This window comes from Erpetoichthys calabaricus, chromosome 6, assembly GCF_900747795.2.
Source record: "Erpetoichthys calabaricus chromosome 6, fErpCal1.3, whole genome shotgun sequence".
Classification (NCBI taxonomy): Eukaryota; Metazoa; Chordata; class Cladistia; order Polypteriformes; family Polypteridae; genus Erpetoichthys; species Erpetoichthys calabaricus.
In genome coordinates this window covers 217,367,214-217,388,955 of record NC_041399.2, presented here as the reverse complement: position 1 = coordinate 217,388,955, position 21,742 = coordinate 217,367,214, and the positions used below count along the sequence as shown (strand labels likewise).

General features: G+C 55.7%; 1 protein-coding gene across 1 annotated transcript; it reads left to right on the top strand.

Moving 5' to 3' along the window:
• Nucleotides 1-3,343: 3,343 nt before the first annotated feature.
• LOC114641832 (ALS2 C-terminal-like protein) lies at nt 3,344-21,281 on the top strand. The gene is made up of 27 exons (XM_051928812.1): nt 3,344-3,591; nt 4,634-4,763; nt 4,846-4,960; nt 5,589-5,781; nt 6,099-6,164; nt 6,448-6,607; nt 6,821-6,949; nt 8,591-8,716; nt 8,924-8,994; nt 10,027-10,093; nt 12,146-12,345; nt 13,357-13,422; nt 13,497-13,595; nt 13,796-13,957; nt 14,066-14,177; nt 16,241-16,318; nt 16,519-16,649; nt 16,934-17,137; nt 17,235-17,337; nt 17,560-17,717; nt 18,046-18,096; nt 18,182-18,358; nt 18,605-18,647; nt 19,596-19,657; nt 20,141-20,290; nt 20,977-21,073; nt 21,148-21,281. Exons 1-27 carry the CDS (start codon nt 3,344-3,346, stop codon nt 21,202-21,204), a joined length of 3,255 nt encoding a protein of 1,084 aa, XP_051784772.1. The 3' UTR covers nt 21,205-21,281.
• The last annotated feature ends 461 nt before the right edge of the window (nt 21,282-21,742 follow it).

Below are 21,742 nucleotides of genomic sequence, written 5' to 3'. Positions count from 1 at the left end.
CCGATCTCGTTTCGTATCACCCCCCCCCACCTTTCCTCCATTTTCTGACACCATCATCTTCCTCACCTGCTGACCTTCATCCCTCGTTTGCTCTTCGTGTCCAGCCCAGTTTCCTCCTCTCCTCTCCTCAGTCTCTGACCTCTGCACTTTGTACAACTCCTGTCCATGGCAGACCAGCTGACTTCTTGCCCACCAAGCCCCCTCTTGCACCTTTGTCCCTTCTCCATGTTCTTCTGCTTTCATGCGGCCTTTCAAACTTCTCTTCCATCTTCTCTTCTTGACCCTCCGCCCAATTCCATGAGGGGCTGAACTTCATGGTGTGGTCTGTAGGGGGCACTCGTGGGGTGGCCGCTCCACTCCATTCTCCACGCTATCCACCCATTGAACCTTCGTCATCGGCTGCCCCCCTGCTTACTGGCTGGCGGGGGCCTTTACAAATGGGGTCCAGGTCAACGTCCAGTAGGTGCCAAGATGCTCTACTGACCAACCTGACCACATCCGAAGAGGCAGCCCCTTGTAGACATGCTACCCTTGTAAATGACCCCCAGGCCACTAGAGGGCGATGTGGTTTGACTGCCTGGCACTGGCCTGTCTTAGGTAGACCGAGCCTGGCATTGAAGCCTGGTGCTGCTGGGTAGAGTGAAGGTGGGGTGTATGCAGTAGATGGAGACAAAGACAAGGCGCTATATATGAGGCAGATGGCCGTCGTGCTCCTACTGCCCCGTGTCCAGAGTCCAGTGAAATTCCCGCTGTGACCGACACGCCACAAGTCAGGCTTTTGGGGGTTGGGGGTGGATTGACGTGACGGGCACTACACACCAGGTGGACAGAGAGATTTGCTGGGCACTATATGACCTGCAGTGGTCACCATATTGCTCTGTCTACGGACTGCAGTGATCAGCATGCCACACATGCCCGCTGTCCGGCACCATGGTCAGTAAGAGTGTGCTCGGACCTGAAGCCTCACGTCGGTTCCTGCTGCCCAGTCATTTGCAGGTCCTGCAGCTCCACTGTGCCACACAATGCCAGCATCGGTCACCTGGTTCCCCGGTTGTGAATTCCTAATGGCTGCCCCCAGCTGTTTGCTGATTAGACCACCAAGCTTTTCCAGCTGAAATCGAGAAACCTGAATAGAAATGTGACGTCTCTGTTGAGTGACACGGTGAACCAACGCAGTCTGGTGGTCCCACGTGTGTGTCTGTGGTGCGGACCCTCGGCCCGCACGCCATTTGTGTTACTGGCCGATGGAGGCCTGGAGTTAGTAGACATTGGTCGTCATAACTGTGGGCTCTGCCACCTTGACACTCGGGTCCACAGGACTGGCACATCTGTCTGCTGTCATTGTCACTCCGTGCCATGTCTTGCTCATTCCTGTTTTTGCACCCCTGCCATTAGGCGCTGGCGGTTTGACTGCCTTTGTTCTCTGTCTTCCTGTCATGGAGCGTTTCTGAGGGCGGACTGTCGAACAAAAGAATTGGAAGAGGAAGGAGCAGAGGAAGAGGATGGGGCCGGGCACAGCATGCTCAACATGCCAGAGGGACAGGCCAGTGGCGTCTGGCCGGCAGGCAGGCCCACACACGGCTGTGAGGCGCTCATGATAGCCGTATGCCAGGTCAGCCACCTCACGTGCCAGCATGCCCAGTTTCGTGGCTCTTTGACATAAATTTAGGAAGTCAATGCCACCTCTTGAATGGTGGGTGCCCGTTGCTTGTCTTTGTGCACTTTGTGTACTGAAGTGAGGGGGTCCGGCAAAGAGCTGGGCAGCAGACAACACAACGGGCACCACTGGACATGCCACTGCTGGGTATGTGGTAGCTCAGGAACAGGCTGGTGGCTTCTGTGGCCTGGATGATCGTCTCCCATCACCCCTCTGTGTCCCTTCATCCTCGTATTTTATGAGTTCTTGGAGATTTCTACCCTTCACCCCACAAATGCCCACATGTTGTGGCACAGAGGAGGCATTTTGTTTGTCAGACGCTTGCAGTTGAATGTGGTGCCCACGTCACGTACGAAGGGTGCTGCTGTTGTTTGTCATTAGTCCAGGATGCAGGAATGCTGGAGGCGGCCAGTGTGGGCCTGTGCCCGTCGTTCACGGTGTCTGCCCATTGTCTGCTTTTTTCTGCTACTGCTGTTGGTGACCCTCCAGGCATGCCAGCATTGGGAGAAGTCTTCTGTCACCTTCTGCCAGCTCCTGGAGTGTTGGTGACTGGTGGCTTGGCCTCTGCCTCCTGCCATCTCTTTACAGTGTGGTTGAAGCGGGTGTGCCCAGTGCCCATCACTCTGCCAAGCTGAATGCTATGTGCCCAGAGAGAGAGCCTCCCAGGAAGAGCCTTGGCACCCTCTGCTGGCATTGGACGGCCGTCTGTCCACCTTGTCCTGAGTCGGCGCTTCCTCAATTGCCACACAGAGGGCCGCCCACACCCGGCTGGTTGTCCAGATCTAAAGTTGCTTCACTTCCTTCTGGGAAGCCCACCACGTGAGTGGACAGAGGAAGTGAGGTCACCTGATGAAACCCTCGGCGCTTCTCAGTCAGGCACTGCTGTCACCGGCAACTGCATGCGCGGCACACCCGAGGTCGAGGGGCTTTGTGTCATCCAGCAGCAGGACCGCCAGGGCACTGCACTGGGTGGTGAGTATGTCAGCACGCTGGCACCTCGCTTGCCTTTTTTCATTTCTGCTTCCTTCCTTCCTTCCTTCTTGCCCTCCGTATGCGTTGGTGATTCTAGGCTTGTCTTCGTGCTGTGACAAAGGGCGCCTGAGGCACAAGCGGGTACAGAAAGGCTCGTCACAGCACCACCCTCGGGCGCAGAAGGACAGAAATGTTTAAAGTGTGGAGTGATGGCACGGTGGAGAGTGCCCTGCTGACTGGCAGTGACCTCAGATCTTGGCATCTTTGTCCTCCTGTGGGGTCTGGAGCAGTGAATTCAAAACCAGGAGAGATAAGCTGACCCTCCCTGTCATAAGAGGGTCTCGGCCCCCGTGCTTGTGCTGGGCAGGCATTTGAAGATGGCAAGTGGCACCTGCAGCATTTTCTGGAGGTGCTTGAGGGGCTTGAAATCCTGGGATCATCATTTAGTTGGCCCAGCTCAGGCTTCAGCCGCAGGAAGTGGCGGGTGTGAGTGGACTTCATGTAGCGCCTTTCATAGTTCACCCTGAATGCCCGTCATGACTGCAGTATTGAGGTTGGCCTGTGAGGCTCTCTTATGCTGAGCAGATGAAATGGAAATTCATTCAAAAGGGGCCCTCATTGGCATTAGGTGGTCCACTGTGGCCCTGGTACTAGTCAAGGAAAGCAGGACCTACCTAGGAGACCACCTGGGCAGGGGCAGTGCCAGAGGTGGGGATGTGGGAGGCAGAGCTGTGTGGCAGCGGGTCAGCTGTCCTGTCCTCTTGGATGTTGGTTTCATCACCAGGTCTGAGTGACCATAAGAATGCCTGGGGTGACGAGAGGGGTGACAGGACTCGCCATGCTAGCGCCAGCCACTCACTTGCTGTTGGCCTCCACCACGATGGCAAGCTTTTCACCACACGACAAAAGGCCGATTGTAGGAAGTTGTTGGGGGCGGCATGTGAGCTGCCAGGAAGTCTCGCGTGAGGGAAGCTCTGGTGCCAGAAATGACGTTGGCACGATCAGCACTTGTCTGTCGGGGGTTGGGGCCGCAGGCTTTTGGCATGTGTGCACAGTAGTGTGACTGGCAATGACTTCCTGTAGGTGCCCTTCTTGTCCTTGCTGGGCCCCGCTGACTGCTGGGGCAAAATAAAGATGGCACAAGGCATGGCATGTGGTTATCCTGACCTTCAGATGTCAGTCACCTGTCTGTCGTCACCCTGGGCTGTGCCCTGCAGAGAGTAGGGTTCATGTGGCATCCTCACACGCTTGGGCTGTGTTGTCAATTGTGACTGGCACATTGATTTTTTTACTGGTCAGCATTACATAGGCACAGGCCGGGCACATGTAGTTATATTTAGAAAGTCCTGATTGGTGAGCCATAGAATGGCATCTTGGCAAAATCTAGCCCTGAAGCTGGCAGGATGGCACCATTTTACAACCGCATCTTCACATGTGGGACATTTGGACTGTATGAGGTGAGCTGGCACAGGGACCGCAGGGATGGCACAGGCTATGGTCAAGTCCTGCAAGCAGCCTCAGAGAGAGAGTGGGAAACACCACCTAGCACTGGGGGGCACTCAGTCCCAAAGTGGAGGGCAGTAGACCCCTGAGTGGGGGGTTGACATGCCACATTTTAGTGGGGGGGGGGCAGTCGTACTGCTTTGCTGCCTTTGTTTAAATGTTTAGTTCTGAGAGTCAAAGCCAAAAAGGGGCAGGCGGTGGCACTAGGGCTGGTCAAGAACTGGGCACACAGGCCATCATGTTTACCCTTGTGAACTGCCACTGTGACCTTATCAAGTCCCCCGAAGTCTTGAAGTAACTTAGAAGTGACGTCACCTGAACCCGACTCTGAGCTCAGTGGGCACCATGCGTAGCTCCTGTTCATCACAGATGGCTGCAGGTGGAAGTCATCTTTAATGCCAATCTGAAGAGTAGAGGGCATGAAGAGGGTGGCTTGGTGGTTTGGCCTTGCTCTTTCTTTTGGCTGCCCGTCACTCAATGTCTGTCTTTATTTCTTTGAAGGTGTGCCATCTGTGAACTCTGCCAGTCCCAGGCCAGCTCCTCTATGTCCAGTTGTGACCACTGGCGGCAGCACACAGGCAGCGTGGTGTCTTGGGAATGCGAGTCCACTGCCAAGGAGGTGCATACGACAGTAAGTGCTGATGCCCACCCCGGCAAGAGAATTGTGGGCACACATCTTAGTGCCAGCTTGATGTCTTGTGTTCTCATTGCAGGAGGTGCGTCCACGTGGCACGGCCGCTGTCAGGACCCTGCTGGATGACGACAAGGCCCTGCAGCGGCACTTGACTGATATTAGGCATGCTGTTCTGGACCAGCTGCCCCAGGATGGTAAGGGCGGGCACCTCTTGTGGGTTTCTGATTTTGTAAGATTGTTGTGCAGCTTTAGTGACCCACCGAGGACCCCACAGCTGAGCGGTGTCTTTGGGTTTACAGCCAAGGCTTTAGCCGCTGTGCCACCCTGCCTTGACATCGTGCAGTTTGGGTATTCTGCCCCTGCCTCAAAGATGTGCCAGTGAGGTGGGTTGTCCCCATTCTAGGTGGGTGCCCAGTGCCACTCCTTGCCAGGTGCGCCAGGTATGCCAGTCACACAGAGATGGCATGTCAAGCTTTTGCTCATGAGGCTGGCACTGGGCTTTGGCAGTTGGTCTTCACTGGGGGGCCCAGCTCAATTGGTTGAGTGATGGCGACTCTATCTACTGTTGGCTTAGGATGCCATCACCCATCTTACGTTTCTGTCATGCCAGACACGTCCCGGCAGGCTTTGAGAAGCTCTGGAGCCTCGGGGATCACACTGTGAGGCAGCACTGGCGTCCGGGTGGGCACCACTTTGGCCCCTCATTTCACTTAAGAGCCTTGGTCGAGGGCTCACCTTGTAAAGGCACTAGACATCTGTAAAGCGATGCCGCGGGTTCTTTCCTTCATCATGACTTTGAGGTTGAATCTTTTTCCCTTACAGATACGGCCGATCCAAGGTGGCAGTGCCAAGCCCAGAACATCATGAGGCTGAACGAGGGCTTCCGTGCCTTCTGCGAGCGTCTGGAGGAGAACTGCACATCGCTGAGCTGCTGGCTGTGCCAAGAGCCCATGGCGGGCGTGCAGGGCATTTACCTCGTCGGCGATGCCAGGGGTGTCAGAGACGCCTACATCGAGTAAGTCTGTGTGGCCCCCCAGTGTCTGTTAGGCCTTTTATTCCAGGACTGAAATAGCAGACAGAAATGAAAATGATGGTGGGGGTCCCATGGGCACAGGCTACGGCCATGACTTCTGGCGGTATGACCTCATGTGGCCACCGGGGGGTGCTGCCTCACCTCTCTGAGCTCGCGGGCATCGCTGGAGCCACAGGAGGTGGTGACTTCTGCCCCCCGGCATGATTATGGCCTAGTGGGGCTTATTGACTAGCTTGCCAGGGGGGCATGGAGACTTCAGCTGCCCCTGCCATCTTTGACTGCCCAATTTCATCTTTCAGGTATTTCTCCTGCTTCACGAATGTTGTGGTGCTGGGCGGCTTTGAGTTCCTCTCCAGGAAGATGAGGTGAGACATTGGCACAACGCTGTCCTTGAGTGTCCTCGCTTGTGCCATGATAGGCTCCAATTGACAGGCCTGTCTGTGCCCGCTGGCCACTTTGCTCTTCTTGCTCATTTCCTTTCTTACTTTGTGTTGGATGCCCCTCATATGCTGCTGCCCACTCCTTCACACACTCCTTTGTCATTTCTTCACTTGCCTGTGTGTCCTTTGTGATGCTGGCGGGCACAGACTGGCACTCCAGTGTACTTGGCACTGGCCTCTCATGCCACTCTTTTGGTTTTTTTTACAGCAGCGTCTGGAAGAAGAATAAAGAACTGCAGAGGCTTGTGAGTGGCATGCAAAAGTCGGAGAATCCTGCGTCCGTCTGCCTTTACCAGCTCTTCCACGAGAAGATCCAAGAGCAGATCAGCCAGTATGCGTTGGTCCTCACGCGGCTCTTTGACGACCAGGTGTGCCACTTGGGTGTGTCTAGAGGGATTGGCGGGGTGTCCCATAAAGAACTCGGGCATCAACGTGGTGTCCACTAAGCTGTCCCACTGAGCCACTGGGTGGGAGTCAGAGTCCCACAGCATCGATTCTGACTCGAGTGTGCCCGGCCTCGCCATCTCTGTGGATCACCTGGCAGGCAGCGAGCGTCCTGACGTTTGTCCGTTTCACTGCAGGCCGAAGAGTGCCAGGAGGTGGGCAGCGCCCTGAAGGAGCTGGTTGGACTGCAGCACTACGTCAGCCAGGTCCTGGACGAAGCCAACTCGACCAAGAGGATGTGGCAGACTGTGGGGCAGAAGTTGACGGTAGGTGGTCCGGAGCGGGTGGGCGACTGTGGAGTTTCTGGTCAAAAGTCCACAGTGTGATGCAAACGCAGACCGAGACCACCGGGGCAGATGAGAGACTGAAGAAATGCCCTCATGATTCATCCTTGAGTCTTGTGGAGTAAGTGCTAAGGGTCCGGAAAGTCGCCGTGCTGGTGGGCAGTGTGTCCTGAGTGGAAGGCAACTGGGTATATTCGGTTCCACTGGCTGTGGTGTCCTGTGACCCTGGGCTGAGCAGGTGGCCTACCAGGGTGGTACACCACTGATGAAACAAACCCATTGTGCTCCTGTCGGTGAGCATAGAGGGGGCATCTAGCAGTAATGGTGCTGGCGAGCCTTCTTGACAGTGCATTGTGCCCACTTGTGGACGTCGCTGATGGTCGCCACAAGGCATTTAAACCCCGACAGCTCACATGTACTAATGGTATGGACAATGGGGGCATGAAAAGTGTGGGGTGGGCTTTACCCGCTGAGCCTCTTCTCCTCAGGCTGAATGAATGCCAGGGTCTCTTCTGTATTCCTCATGTCCTCCTTGCCCTCGCTGTGTCCTCCTGCTGTCATCGTGACCTGCACTTCTTCCTGAGTGGCCGCACTTTGCTGTCCTCATCTTGGCAGCCATTTCTTCAGTTTCAGCCTGAGTGTGGCTGCCCGGGGTGACGCTGTGGAGCCTCTGCCACCCGTGTGTGTGTGTGTGTGCTGGGTGGGTATGCTGCCACTTGGGTCTTATTGAATTGCTGCCAGACCTGGAGCAGGTGAGGTGGCACTGTGCCCCTCTAACGAGCCCATGGCATAGAAGCCAAGAAGCAGATGGTCTGAGACGCCGTGTTGTGTCCCAGACTGGCAGTGGTGTGACAGCGTGTGACAGAGCTGAACTGGAAGTGACAAGTTCAAAGGTCACCCCCATCACCGTACTGTCCTACACCAGGGATGGCAGATGTTACAGATGACCCCTAAGTAGTGATGTGCACTGCCACCCCCCCTCGGCCTTTTCATATTTTCTGCAGGTGACGGTGGCTCTGACCAGGGGGGGTGCCCAGTCCTTGATGCCCACGTAGGTGGGCACACACTGGCAGTTCTCTTCTTATGAAGTAAACTCACTTCAATTTAGCCTTGTCATTGCCCAAGAAGTGCCACTGATATGCCAGGGTTTAAATTTTGTCCGGGAGATGCAGAAGGCAAGAGAGGAGGGACAACCCGTCTAGTGGGCCATTGGGTGAAGCACACAAGTACCCGCTTAAGTCATCGAGCGCCTGCCTACATGGGGACCACATGACCACCACCCAAAGTTATGTGGCCATCTAAACAGTCCAGGAAATAAGTGAATGAATGAATGAATGGGGGGATGACAGCGGGCACTGTGCCCACCCGGCTGGGAGCCCCTGTCTTTGTGTGCGCAAGTGCCTCACCCACCAGCCTGGCGTGCCACTCAGTGAGATGTCCTCCTAAGCCTCGCTAGGTTTCTGGGTGGCAGCCTCGTAGTTTGGCTTGATGCCATTCAGCTTCATCTAGCCGGTCGCCTTTTTTCACGCCTTTTGGCCCCGTCGGGCATTCTGGTGGGTTTACAGAGGGGTGATGGCCGAGACCCTTGGGGGGTTCACTTGCCTCATTTTTTGTTTTTTCCAGGATTTGTTCCGCACACCTGCCCGCAGACTTCGAGAGGACAGTAAAAACGTGCCAATCTCGGCATTCCTGGGGCGGTCTGCGTACGACCGAGTCCTGCTCTTTGATGACCTGCTCCTGCTGCTTCAGGTGAGCCCTCGATGGGCGCCATCCTGGCACACAGCCTGGTAGCATTTTTCAGGGTGCCCACTCATTTGCTTGATTTTCATATGAGGGACTGTCAGATTGTGACAGTAAAGAAGTTCCTCCCAGCTGGAGACGTGGTGCCACCTCAAAGGGCCAGGTCTTGGCAGGAGCAGAGGTGGGCGCCGTTTGAACGTCTCTTCTCATTTCCAGGGCTCCGATGTGCGCAGCTACAACTTGACAACACTGTGGGCCAAAGCCATCGTGGAGGAGACTTGTGACAGGTGACATGTCGCCCGCCGTTCCTCTGATGCCTTGCCTAGTGGGCCGGCTGGCTGGCCATCGGGTGCCCTCGTGATTTGCCGCACTTCCCTGCTTGTTCCTTTTCCTCGTTTTTTCTTTTGTTGCTCTTGGCCCGTTCCCTAGAATTCCGTGCGAAAGACCGAGTCGACTGGTGGCCCCCCCATTGTAGCAGAATATAAAGAACAGAAATCTCAAAATCCAAAATGATGCAAAGTCCCACCGTCTGCCCGTCTGTCCGTCCACTCATCGGAGCCGCAGGGCACCAGGCAGGAGTGACACCTGGCAGGCTGATGGCTCCCTTTATAAAGCCACCACCAAAGCAGAAAACGCAAAACTTCACTGGAAAGGAGAAGGGGGGACAAAAAAAATCAAACGATGGCCCAGCTGGGACTGACAGGCTGGCCAGGTGACACCAGGGGGCAAACGACGTAAGCAAAGGACGAGCGGAGAGACAGGACAGTGACAGCAAAACACGAAACAATGTCACAGAGAGGGTCAACGGGCTCCGGTGACGTCACGCTGTCATCCTGGCCTGCTTGGTCAGAGGACTTGTGGCGGTCACGGGATTCTGTTTAGTGACACCAGGGGCCCACCCTGCCTCGACTCAGTCAGCTCACGCCAATGGCTGATGATGAAGACTATCAACAATTAACAACTACTCTACGTGTGGGTGATGTCATCAGAGCAAACGGGGGGGCGTCGATTTATTTACCCTCCGTTTTTAATGGAGACATGGGAGCCCCCCGAGACCCTCGCCCGCGTGTGTGCAGTTGCTGGGATGCAGTAGTTGCTGGAATTGTTTCTTTTACTGTTAGGATGGGGGTCTCTTCAAGTCGTGGTAGGTAGTCACAGGACTGTACGTTGTCACAGCGTCGTGTCATCGGGTCCCAGTCTCAGGGGTGACGCCTGCCAGGTTTAGTGTTGTGTTTTATGGCTGAGCTCCGCCTCTTTACGTCTGAATGCCCCGCCTCGCCCCTCTGGCACTCTTCTCATCGTCCTCTTTGTTCCCATAGGAGATGCATCAGGGTCACCAGTCCTGAAGACGACTTGATTCTGGTAGCAGAAAGAGCCGAGAATGAGGTCGGTAACTTTGTGTGATGTTATGGTGGTGGGGGGTCTGCTTCACATTGGCACGTCTCCTGCCTGTGGGTCAGCAATCTTCTTTGCATTTTACTTAAACGTCCACATGTGTTGGCTTGGCATCTCTGCCAGGGGGGCTTCACCTCCTCATTTTATGTCCTTTTGGCTCTTCCTCCAGACGGGTATTGACGTTTGTTTGTGTCCCTTGTGTTTTGTGGGTGGTCCTTCACCTGCCCACCACTACTAGGAGTGGCCCGTGCCCTGTATTTCTGGAGGGTCTCCTACCATTCCTGGCAGGTCATTCTGGCCCTTTCTGGACTCGTCACTTTGGTGGGCCCTTTTGGCCCCGTGTGCGCCACGGAGCTCCTTGTGTTTATGGAGCATTTTGGGATAAGAACTCTGGAGATTTCGCCAAAGCCCTGTTTGTGTATGAGAGCCGGGGTTTTTGATGGGATTTCTCCCTCCGGTGGACACTTTTGGAAATGCTTTGGGCCTCCCACTTATAACAATGACGTCTGTCCAGTAGTCACTCGGTCCCTAAATGTCAAGTACAGTGTGGGTGGGGGGGTCACCACGAGACATCAAATCACACTGGAGCCGTCGTAGGTCACTGAGAGTCAGGTGTGTCATCCTGGGTGTCACCAGTTACCCAAAACAACGGCGGTGTCCTCGCCACTCCAGCCCTAAACACGACCTTCCTCGCTGGAGTTCCAGCAGTTTCTCCACCGACGCAGCACCGAGAAGAGGAGGGTGGACGCCGTCGAAGACGCAGATGAAGGACGCGATTCGGGATCCACGCGGGCCGCGACTTTTTAGCTGGGGTGACTTGGGCAGACGCTCGTCTCCGAGATGATGTGGGCGAGTTGCTCGGCCCGTAGTGCGCCTCGTGTGGTGCTTCTCGGTAAGGCGCGTCGCCCCAAAAAGGAGAGCTGACTGAGAGGAAGTCGGCTGACCCGCAGATGCGTCAATTCCAGACTGGGAGAAGAGCGAGTGGCAGCACTGGGGGGCTTTGTAGTTGAACTGGGGGCCTGCCTCACCGTAACGGGCAGTGAATGACCTGAATAGGACAAAACCAGCCGACACGAAGGGAAGGACAGTTAAGTGACAGAAAGAAGGTGGAATACGAGAGAAACGCGGAAGAAAATGGAGGGGTGCAAGCGACGGGCACTGCAACAATTGGGGGAGCCGAGGAGGTCACAGGGGGTTCACCGTCACACACGGCAGACACGCGGGACACACACCCCCTCCATCCCAATGACCCCTCTGGCAGCCCAGGAGCAGTCGACCCACCGCTGACCCGCCACGGCTGAAGTGCCCAGTTGGTTGTCACTGCCACCCTTAGGCTGATGTGGTGGGCACCACTTTTGGACTGCACAGGCTTTGTGGCCCTCGACGTTCCTCCAGGATCTTCAGCTACGTTCAGCCTCGGTGGGTTTGCTGCCTGCTTGGAGCCGAGGGTCCGGCTGCTGTGCTCAGGTCCTCGTGCGCCACTTTCACGTTTTGAAGTTTATGCTCATCACACCGACGTCTTGAGATGAAGTCCTCGCATGTCGTTACACGTGACATCTAATGTGGCCTCTGGGTGGTCTGACGGGCCGCTAGGTGCCTCCTCCTCCCATGTACTCAAGCTTAGGGGGCCACAGTGGACTTCCACACAGGACCGCTCTGTTTCATTGGGCAGATGGTCTTCCACTTCCATAACATCAATTTAGGTGCCCATCAAAAGCGGGCAGGTTGGTGAAGTGATGTGCCAATGTGAGATGGTAGTCTGAAAATCCCCCAGTAGACCCCCAAGACTGGGCATAAAGAGAGCGATGCAGACGGAGATGCAAATTCGATGAATCAAACCCCAGAGCTGCTGTGCTGGTGGCCACTGACATTCTGGAGACTCCACAAGCCGGGCACTGTCACAGTCACTTGGGGTGGCAACGCAGTCATTCAACTCTCAGCACGTGAGGTGGCATCCTATGTGTCAAAGAGCTGCAGTCCCAAGGCCTCTGAGCGCCTGGTGGGCTTCACCAATCCCAGCGTGCCTTTGTGTTCTCTCTGCAGGTGGTGTGGCAGTGGAAGCTGGACCAAGCAATCCGCCAGTGTCTCAGCGGGCACCGGGACTTCCCTTTGTGGGGCAAAGAAACAGACAACAGGAAGCAGTCATTGGCATCTCGGTTTGCTGAGTACACATTCAGAAATGAAGGCCGCTTTAAGAACGCCACATACCAAGGCCAGTGGACCTATGGCAGACTACACGGCAAGTGAGTATGATGGCAGTGCCAGGGGGCAGTATGGCCAACTCTGGGCTTGGGTGAAGAGGTGGCACCTTGGCCCACCCCCATTTGATGGCACAGTCCTGTCGGTCACGGTATTTATCAGTGGTTTGTGGGAAGGCCCAGAAGTCAGTGGTGTGCCATTTGAAAATATCGTGGCATGGTAGTGTGCCAGCGTGCCCCCCAATTCACTGCCAACACTGCAGGATGTAAGGAGCACCTGGCAGGTGGAGAGAAGTACCAGGAGATGGACAGACGACCAAAACCAAAATGCTAAGTCAAAGACCAAGGCCATTCACAAAGTCGGTGACATCAGGCCCACGCTGGCACCACGGGCTGAGGTCCACCAGTAGGACAGCAGAGGCGGCCATCACAAGATGACTGGCCCAGAGTTAGAAGAGTCCAGTGGATCACTTTAGAATGGCACAGGGATGGACGCAAGTCAACAAAGTGCAAAGGAACCAGGAACAAGTGCCCAAGCAGCATGGTGGGCAGCAGGGCTGGTGACTTGGTGACAAACGTCTGCTGAGATTTCTCAAGTGAGGAGGACAGAAGTCTCGAGGTCAGGTGGCTTTCCCTGGTGATCCTGGCACTGGACGCTGGCGACGGTATAATAATAATAATAATATTTATTTATATAGCGCCTTTCACATCTCTACACGGCTCTTGAAGCCACCAGTGTCATTGTGTCTGCAAGCTGCAGAAACTCAAGGTGGCATTCATGCAGCCCACTGCCACCACTCTTCTTATGACAAGATGGCAGTACGTGTTTTGCCCTGGCACTGCCCACATGCAGACCACCTTGGGCTGCCACTACACAGTTTTCTCTCGCTGTAACCCCAGAGCTCTTTTGTGTCACCAGCCTGGCCTTGTCACTGTGTGCCAGGTGCCTCCTGGGCATTGTGGCCATGCATCAGGCCGGTGGTCCTTTCCATCTCCAGGCCCCCTGGGTTGTGCTGGCAGCCATTCCCAGTTAATGGGCTTCTTTTTTTATTTTAGAGGAACTTTAAGCTGGGAGGATGGGCGAAACTACACTGGGGACTTTAAGGACCACCAGGAGCACGGGTGAGTAGGGGGGCTCTGGCAGGGAGGCGTATGGAGGATGGCGCTGCTCACACGGCTCTTGTGCTGCTCTTCAGGTTCGGCGTCTTTGTCAATCCCTGCCACGGAGGCGAGGCACACGACTGTTACAAGTGTCACTGGAAGAGGGGACAAATGCAGGGCTACGGGATCTGCGAGTAAGTAGCATGGAAGACCCCGCTGGTCAATATGTGCCACGCGCCTGTCCCCAGAGGTGTGGGGGGGTGCAGACCGCAGTCAGAACGGCGAGGTGCACTGCTGGTCATTGCGGTGCCACCTCTGTCCTCGGGGGTCTCTACTGCATGGCACCCACCTCGACTGGTGAGTCTGGCCTGACGCCTCCATCTCCTCCACTTAGGTATGGCAACAACTTGACCTACAGGGGCTACTTCCTGGACAATGCCCGCCATGGCTTTGGAGTTCTGGAGAAGTCCAGAGGTGAAAAGGCCACCTTCAGATACGTGGGTCACTGGGAGAATAACAAGAAGAGCGGCTACGGGGTCCTGGAGGACTACGACAGGTAAGGGGGCCCGAGCGTCTCAGGAGTGGGCCCACTTGACCTCCCGACCCTACCAGACGGCAGTGTGAGCCGAGTGCCCGCTGACCGGTGTCTTGTGTGTCTCTTCAGTGGGCAGCGCTACATCGGCATGTGGCAGGACGACCAGCGGCACGGCCACGGAGTCGTCGTCACCCAGTCGGGCCTCTGCTACCAGGGCTGCTTCGTCAACGACAAGCTGACCGTAAGTATGTCTGCAGCGCTGGCGCTCGTGGGCACCCTGCGGGTCAGGTTGGGTCCATCAAGAAGTCCAAGGGTGTCAGCCAGTGTGTGAGCCAGTGGGCAGGTGGTGACGGACAAGAGTGGGACATCGGGACAGTCTAGGGGGGCATGGCGATGACTTTGTGCCAGGCTCTCACAGTGAGCCTTTGACCACGAAGTGCAGCCTCAAAGTGAAGAAGCAGGTCCGACAACTCTGAAGTGGGAGAGGGAATTCCTGAAAACCCCTGGCCCACGAATGTTCAGAAGCAGAGTGAGAAAGCGAGGTGCCAACCTAAGAACTTCACACGCGGCCATTTGTCTCTCCTTCTTAGGGGGCGTCGAGACTCCTGCTTGACCTCCAAGTCTCTGTCATTTGTTCCCTTTAATTCCCACCAGAGTCCTCGAGTACGCGATTCGTGAAAAGAAGAAAACGAGTCCACAAGTCCAAAGCAGGAACACAAGGCAGTCGAAAGGCTCAAAAGGCCACCGCAGGCCTGAAAAGCCAGCAGACGTGTGCCTCTGAAGGCCTGGGGGCGGAGCTGCGGAGGCCCCGCCCTCTCCGGCTCAACTCTACAGAACGCGTCACGTAAAAATATAAAAGAGCGAAAAAACGAAACTCAGAAAGACAAAAGCGCATCGAACAACAAAGTGCAGTTGAGGAAATGAGCGACAGGTGAAGCCCACCGCCCACCGCCCACCGCCTGCTTTGTCTTTGTAAATCGACTTGTTTCATGGCCGCCACTGCGCTGGGCATTGCTGTTAATGCTACGTTGTTTGTTTATCGCGTCACCGTTTTGTTTTGTGCCCGTGTGCTGGCACTTTGGGTTTACGCCGCTCTGTTCGCAGAAGTTGCCCTGCGCTGTTCGCCATTGCTGGTCCTCCTCCCGTTGCTCTCCCGTTACGGCGCAATCTTGCTTTTGACTTCAGGCTGCGATTTCTGGGTCGACATTCTGATGGTGTGTGACAGACAGATGGACCTGCCGCTTACCAACGTGGTGGCTTTCATGTTCCTCATTCGAGTCCTCTGACGCCCCACTTGAAGTCGGTTAGGGACCCTAAAGTTGGGTGACTTAAGGAATTCTGGGACAGCAAACGAGTGGTCAGCGGCTGCCAGTTCAAAATCCTTGTCATTTTGCCGCTTTGGTTCTCGACCTTCTGATTCACAAGGTGACAGCTGATGTCACCCGCTGGCCGTCACACGCACAACTACTGAATCGTTTGTGACAAATCTAAACGTGACGACGCATGCGACTCTATAAAATATCCAGCACCGTGGAGGACCCGAGACGCCAACTTAAAGGTGGTTGTTGTGACGGTCAAAGTGAATCCTGCAGACGTCACCCACAATAACCAACGAGAATTCATTTCTACCGAGCGGTGACAGAAGGAGTCACAGATTAGGGACCGTTGTGTTTCAAAATGTCCTGAAAATGACAACAAATTTCAAAAGCCTTGGAAAAAAGCGCAACGAGACGCAGCAGGTGAGGGGCTGGCTTTGAAAGTCAGGGGGCCAGCAGGGGCTCAGACCACCGGACATCTCCATCTGTGTCATCGGCGGGACAATCCAAAAGCAGACGCCTTGGAGGTGTCCTGTGACATGTGACCCTTGGGAGGTGCCACGTGTGTCTGGGGCGGGGACTGGTTGAAGAGTCTCGGTGGGCACGTCACCTCGATTTTATACTGTGACTCCAAGACATCTTGAGCAGAAGGTTTAGTGACTCGGATGGCACCGGGGGTCCCAAATGTCCCCAAACAACTCGAGTCCCTTCTTGCTGTGCTCACATTTTATTGGCCGTTGTGCGTGTCATCGAAGACCAAAACATCTAAAAAGCTTTGTGTGATCAAATCACCCCCTAGTGGCAGACATGGACCACAGCTCCCAGTCTGAGCGAGTCACGTGACCTGCCAGTCCTCCTGAAAGGTGCCACATACTGAATATAGCTGGGAACCTGTTGGGCTGTGGGGCCCGCGCTAGCGACTAATGGTGGTCCGCACTGTACTGGCACGCGTCCCTCACCCGCCGTCTGTGTGCCCTTCTCTTGGCAGGGAGTCGGGACTCTGCTGTCGGACGACGATTCTGCGTTTGAAGGCGAATTCACCGAGGAGCTGCAGCTGAGGGGCAAGGTGCGACTTACAGAGGCGGACGCCGCGCTCACATCTCGTGTTTGCCGTAATCGACGACTTGGTGGTTTTTATCGAATCGGTTAGGGTGGGAGGTAAGGGAGGGGTCTGTGTGGCCTTAGTGGGCTGCCAGTGTGGTCCCTCGGTAAGTGGCACTGATGTTACTGTCACTCAAGTCTTTCAGCTGTCATCGTGCTTCACAGGGCAAGATGGTCCTGCCCAACGGCTACAGCATCGAGGGGGTCTTCAGCAGCACCTTTGGCGATGGCCTGCAGACCACTGGAGTCCTGATGACCGCCGACAGTGACAGGAGTGCCAAAGACGTGCAGCATCTGTAAGTCGTGAGCGGTCGATTGGCCGCTGCTCACAAATCTGGATTGTATATAGTGCCCTCCAGCGTGTTGGCATGAGTCGACCTGCCCTAAGGATGTCTGGGGGGCACTTAGGTGACAAACGACCACCATGTCTCAGTGAAGGGCTTTGAGCAGGAAAGGCTGTAAATAAAACAAAGACGTGCTGTCATTAGGGTCATTCTGAGCCACGTCGCGTGGTGCCACGAGTCTGACGGCCACTACTGGCAGGTCACCTTCTCCTCTCCATCTTGTGATTGCTTTGCAGCCAGCTGGGCATCGGCACGTTGGCCACAGAGGTGAGGTGGGTGGGCATCTATGGCCCGCTTGAAGAGTACCTGCGGTCCGGCTCGGACGATCTCTCTGAGGAGGTCTTCCTCGGCTTTCACGTCGAAAGCAGCAGAGCGATGAAGAAGCAGCTGAGGGGGTCACCTGAGGGCACAGGGTCGGAGGAGTACCTCGTCTTCAGCGGGTGAGCGGGGCAGGCGCTGTGGGGGGCCCTGAGTGGAGGCCACGTGTGGGCCCACATTTGTCTTGGGGTGTCACTTCTTGTGTTTTTGTCCCCCAAGAGACAGAAGGAACAGTAGAGACGTGCCGGTGAAAAACTCGGATTTCATGCTGGACCTCCAACAAGTGACCGAGGGGGAGCAGCTGACAGTTTATTTGGAAAAGGTACGCTGGGCTGGTGGGCCCACACTGGCAGGTCACCCACGTTGTTTACAGCTCCTCGTCGGTGGGATTGGCCCTTCTGGGTGTCATCAGTGGGACTTTAGTGGACCTGTAGACACGGCCAGCCCCGCCAACAAGTGGCATGGGGTGGGCAGGAGATGCGATGTTGGGACTCGCCTGCTCGCTGTGACTGCCACCTTTCTTCTTCCTTTCTCGATATTTCAGGCCTTCCAGTCATCAGCGCACCCTTTGGGCAAACTCATGAGATTCCTGACTATGGCGTTCCAGGCCACCTACTCTGGAATGGGCGCAAATAAGCACCTACTGGGAATGGCGCAGGAGGAGGTCAAGGGCCATGCCACCAAGATCTTTCATATTGTCAGGTGGGTACTGCACTCTGGGAAGACTCGACGCCAGCTGGTCCCGTCTGTGGCCCCCATGATGTGATGCTGTGATTACTAGGGGGGGCACAAAGACAGAGAAGAAACAGGACACGGGTGAGCGCCAGTCCGCTGGGGGTAGTTTGCCAGTGGGCAGTGCCATCCTACCTCCAGCTTTGTGGTCCACGGCGCCCGCTGACCAATCTCGACTCGGCAGATCTGGTGAACAGGGGATGGGCCGTTGGCTCCTTCATCAGGGGTCAGCCAGTGGGGACCCCAGGTGTCGGGGGGCCTGCCGAACGCACAGCTCTGATGGCCTTTTGTCTTTTAGGTCCCATCTGTCCGAGTCGTTTGTGACGGCAGCTGAAGACAAAGACACGGGGTACGTTAGGGAATGGGGGATGGGCCTGGGCATCTGGGGACAAGTGTGACGAGTGATGGCCTTCCATTATTCCTTCTGCCCACAGAAGTGGCCTCAGCTCCTATGCCCTCGTCCTGCCACTCATCTTGCCCCACTTCTGCCCCGAGCTCTTCATGCTGTACATGCTGAACCACGAGAGGGACAACGGCCTGTACTGGCAGGGCATCGTCCACCTGGGCCTGCTGTCCGACACAAAGCTCCTCGAGTTCCTTGATGTGCAAAAGTAAGTGAAGCCTCTTTGGGGTGCCGAGGACCTGGGGGGGAAAAAAAGGGGGAGCTGCCAGCACGGACGAGTGGTAAGTGTGAGACCACCCAGAGGACGCCCGCCATGCCCTCAGTGTCACCTGCACCTCCATGCCAGTCACCAAGTCGCTGATGACCCCCAATGCCGAGAGTTGCCACTTCTTCTTCTTCTCCTTCTTCTAATGGACGTCTCTTCTTCTTCTTTCCTTCTTTTTTGTTTTTTAAGGCATCTGTGGCCGCTGACCGATCTTCATCTCACAGCCAGCAAGGTAAGGTGGTCCCCCGACTGAGACCTCCACGTTTCTTCTCGGTTGTCCTTGTGTTGTCGGCTGTCGTCTGGCTGCTTGTCAGACATTTCTGTGGAGGTGGCACTGCTGTTTGTGACAAGTCGCTCATCGTAGTCAGTGAGGAGAATGACGAGGTGGCACACTTGGCTCCCTGTCCCCCGGTCCAGACTGGCACCTATGGTGGATGTTGAGTCATGCTGGCTCTGCCCCGGTGAACCCTGCTCCGTTTCTATTGGGCACTGCCTCCATGTTGTTCTAGCTGGACCCCGACAAAGACCATGCTGGCCTGGGCGGACCCCCTTGGCATATCAAGAGCCGCTTTCCTGCTTCACGCATGACTTTCGACAAAGTCCCCAAGTCCTGAGACACATGAGGAGACCACTTGTCACTCGCTTGTTTGGCTCAGCTGTCATTCAGATTTCGGCTTCGGCTCCCTCCATGTCTTGGCCGTGTGTTCCTGTGTCACCAATCGAGATTCATTCCACTAGATCTCCCTTATCGATGCCTAGGGGGGTCCGAGCAGCCGGATGAGCCCCTCACACTGTCCCCTCTGCCCGTGTCAGCCTGTGACGACGTGTCCCTCATTCCAGTGCTGCTGTCCCCTGCACAGCCTCATGTGCCGCTCTGCCTTTCTTGAAGTGTGGTGGTCTCTCTTGTGGGGTCCCAGGGTGACGTCCCTTGATTTGTCTTCAGCAGTTTCTACGACGTAACCCGAGGTGCGTTTGCCCCTTTAGCAGCTGCCACACGTTGTTTCGACTGTCGTGCCAACGTCAAGCCCCAAGCCCTTCTTGCAGGGTGGTGTCCTCTTCAGATGGCGGTCAGGAGTGAACTGTCACACGTCGATGGCCCCTTCTGTGCTCGTCCTATGTGTCTGTGCCACCTGCTTTGATGTCACATCCAACTCCAAATGTGTCATCTTGTGTCCTGCAGAGATACTCCCTGGTGAAGGACCAGTGCTTCCTGTCAGCAATCAAGTGTCTTCAGAACATCAGGTAAGGGGGGACAGGGACGCTGGGGTCACCGCATCGGATTGTGACGGCCAGTGTGCCGGACCCCAAAGGCATCCAGTGGTGACAGTCCTGCAGGCTGTAGGATGGAAAGGCAGGACATCTGAGTGTCTGTGGGGTGCAATCCCAGTCACCTGTCACATGTGCTGCTCCGGTGTCACCTCCTATGGCCTTGGTCACCATGAGTCCTAAAAAATCAGGAAACAGTGGGAAGGGTTCAAGGAAGACGAGGAGCGCATTTAATGAGGGGGACATGCAAATGTGGCGACTAACCCAACGTGTCAGTTGTCCCATGTCATCGTCACACTGGTCAGGATGAAGCTCGGCCAGTTTTTTTTTTTTCTGCATTTCTTCCATTTAACAAAACAGTAAAAAAACAAAAACCATCCCATAATTTATAAAGCTTGTGCCCTGTCCTGTTCCCTCCTTGGTCTTAGCCTGCCTGAAATGTCACCTTTGTCCCCACAGCATGACGGCCAATCCCCAGCAGAAGCTGACCACCCTGCTCAGGACACTGGAGGAGATCGAGAAGAGCGTGGCGTGGGTGCTGAGCCGAGACTACAAGCTGCCCATGGATGACCTGCTGCCGCTGCTCGTTTACGTGGTGTCCCGGGCCAAGTAGGTGCCAGCGCCGTCGCCACATCTGCGACTTCATGACTGGCCTCAGCGGTGGCCTTTTGTCCCTCTCGACTTGGAGCTCTGCTGTTGTGTCCCGTGGCTGTGGTGGCACATCAGAGCCATTTAATTGAAGGTCCACGTAGTCCTCATTCACAGCCACCGTCAGCCGTGTCCTGACGCTTACCGCCTTGTGTGGACCTCACTGGGGTGACTTCACAAGTGTGGCGTTTGGAGCTCATGGCCTCCCTGTTTCAGTCGTCATTATTGGGACACAATTTACAGTTTAAGCTCCAAAAAAAGGGAAAACAGCGACCCCTGTGGGAAAAAATGTAAACTGCACACGAGTCTGAAAAGGCAGCGGGGTGTGGAGGAGGACTGGGCGCGGGTACAAATGACAGGAGTGTGGCATCAGCAGCAAGCGACCGATTTAGAACACGAGAGAAGTAAAGCAGCCGACCCCCTGAAAAGGAGACCCCGTAGTCGTCCGCCTTTAAAAGTTGCGAGACGCAAAGTGACAAATTCTGGAGTGTGGGGACATCTCAGCGCCAGCGGCCTAGGATGACAACCTCGGTGGGGCCGCGGCCCTCCATGTCGAGTGGGTGGGCTGTAAGCCAGCAAAAACGCGCCGTGCTTTTATCAATCGGGGGGCTTCAGCGGTTTTTCTGAATCCCCTTTTGCTTTTGCAGGATTCAGCATTTGGGTGCAGAGATCCACCTGATCCGAGACATGATGGACCCCAGCGGCACCGGGGGGCTCTACGACTTCCTGCTCACGGCACTTGAGGTACGCCGTCTGTCACCCGCCCGCGTCTCGGACCTGAGCCCCCCAGGTTCTCATTTTTCTTTTTCCCTCCGCAGTCCTGCTACGAACACATCCAGAAGGACGAGATTCGACGCGGCCGTGTGCCGGACTGAGGGGGCCGCACAGTCCTCTCTGTAAATGACTTCAAATGGCCTTCGTCTGACATGTAAAATAGAGTTTTATTCTGGGAGATCCAATGGTATTCTGGGATGTTATTTGGGAAATGAGAGACCACCTTGGGCCGCGCCGCCCCAAGAGGCACAGTGGGGGGTGTGACGGAGTCAAAGCCAAAGGGGGGCTGGTGGCGCGGTCCTGGGCATCGGTGTCCTTCATCGCCATCTTGGGGTTGGTTACTGCTGCTCCAGACGTGAGATGTGGCGAGAGCAGCGAGGAGAACCTCAGAAGTCTGTGCAGACACAGGCAGTGCCAGTCCAGGTGTTGGCACACAACACGTTTGACACGCAGCTGGAGCAGCCAGTCAAGGTGGTACCACAGATGGCATCACATGTTAAGATCACAGAGTGTAATGTGCTTCCAAAGTTGAGGTGGTTTGGTTGATTCAAAGGTCCCACTGCCCACAATCGGCTCAAAGCACCCGTCTGGAAGACAAACAACAGCTGGAGGTGCGGCGACCACCCGGTCAGAGTGGCA

Excerpts from the sequence above, each read along its gene's own strand:
- LOC114641832 (XM_051928812.1), top strand. The coding sequence starts at position 3,344 with ATGTGGGAGGCAGAGCTGTGTGGCAGCGGGTCAGCTGTCCTGTCCTCT. Across the intron at positions 6,950-8,590 it reads CTGTGGGGCAGAAGTTGACG|GATTTGTTCCGCACACCTGC; the intron begins GTAGGTGGTCCG and ends TGTTTTTTCCAG. Across the intron at positions 17,138-17,234 it reads GAGTACCTCGTCTTCAGCGG|AGACAGAAGGAACAGTAGAG; the intron begins GTGAGCGGGGCA and ends TTGTCCCCCAAG.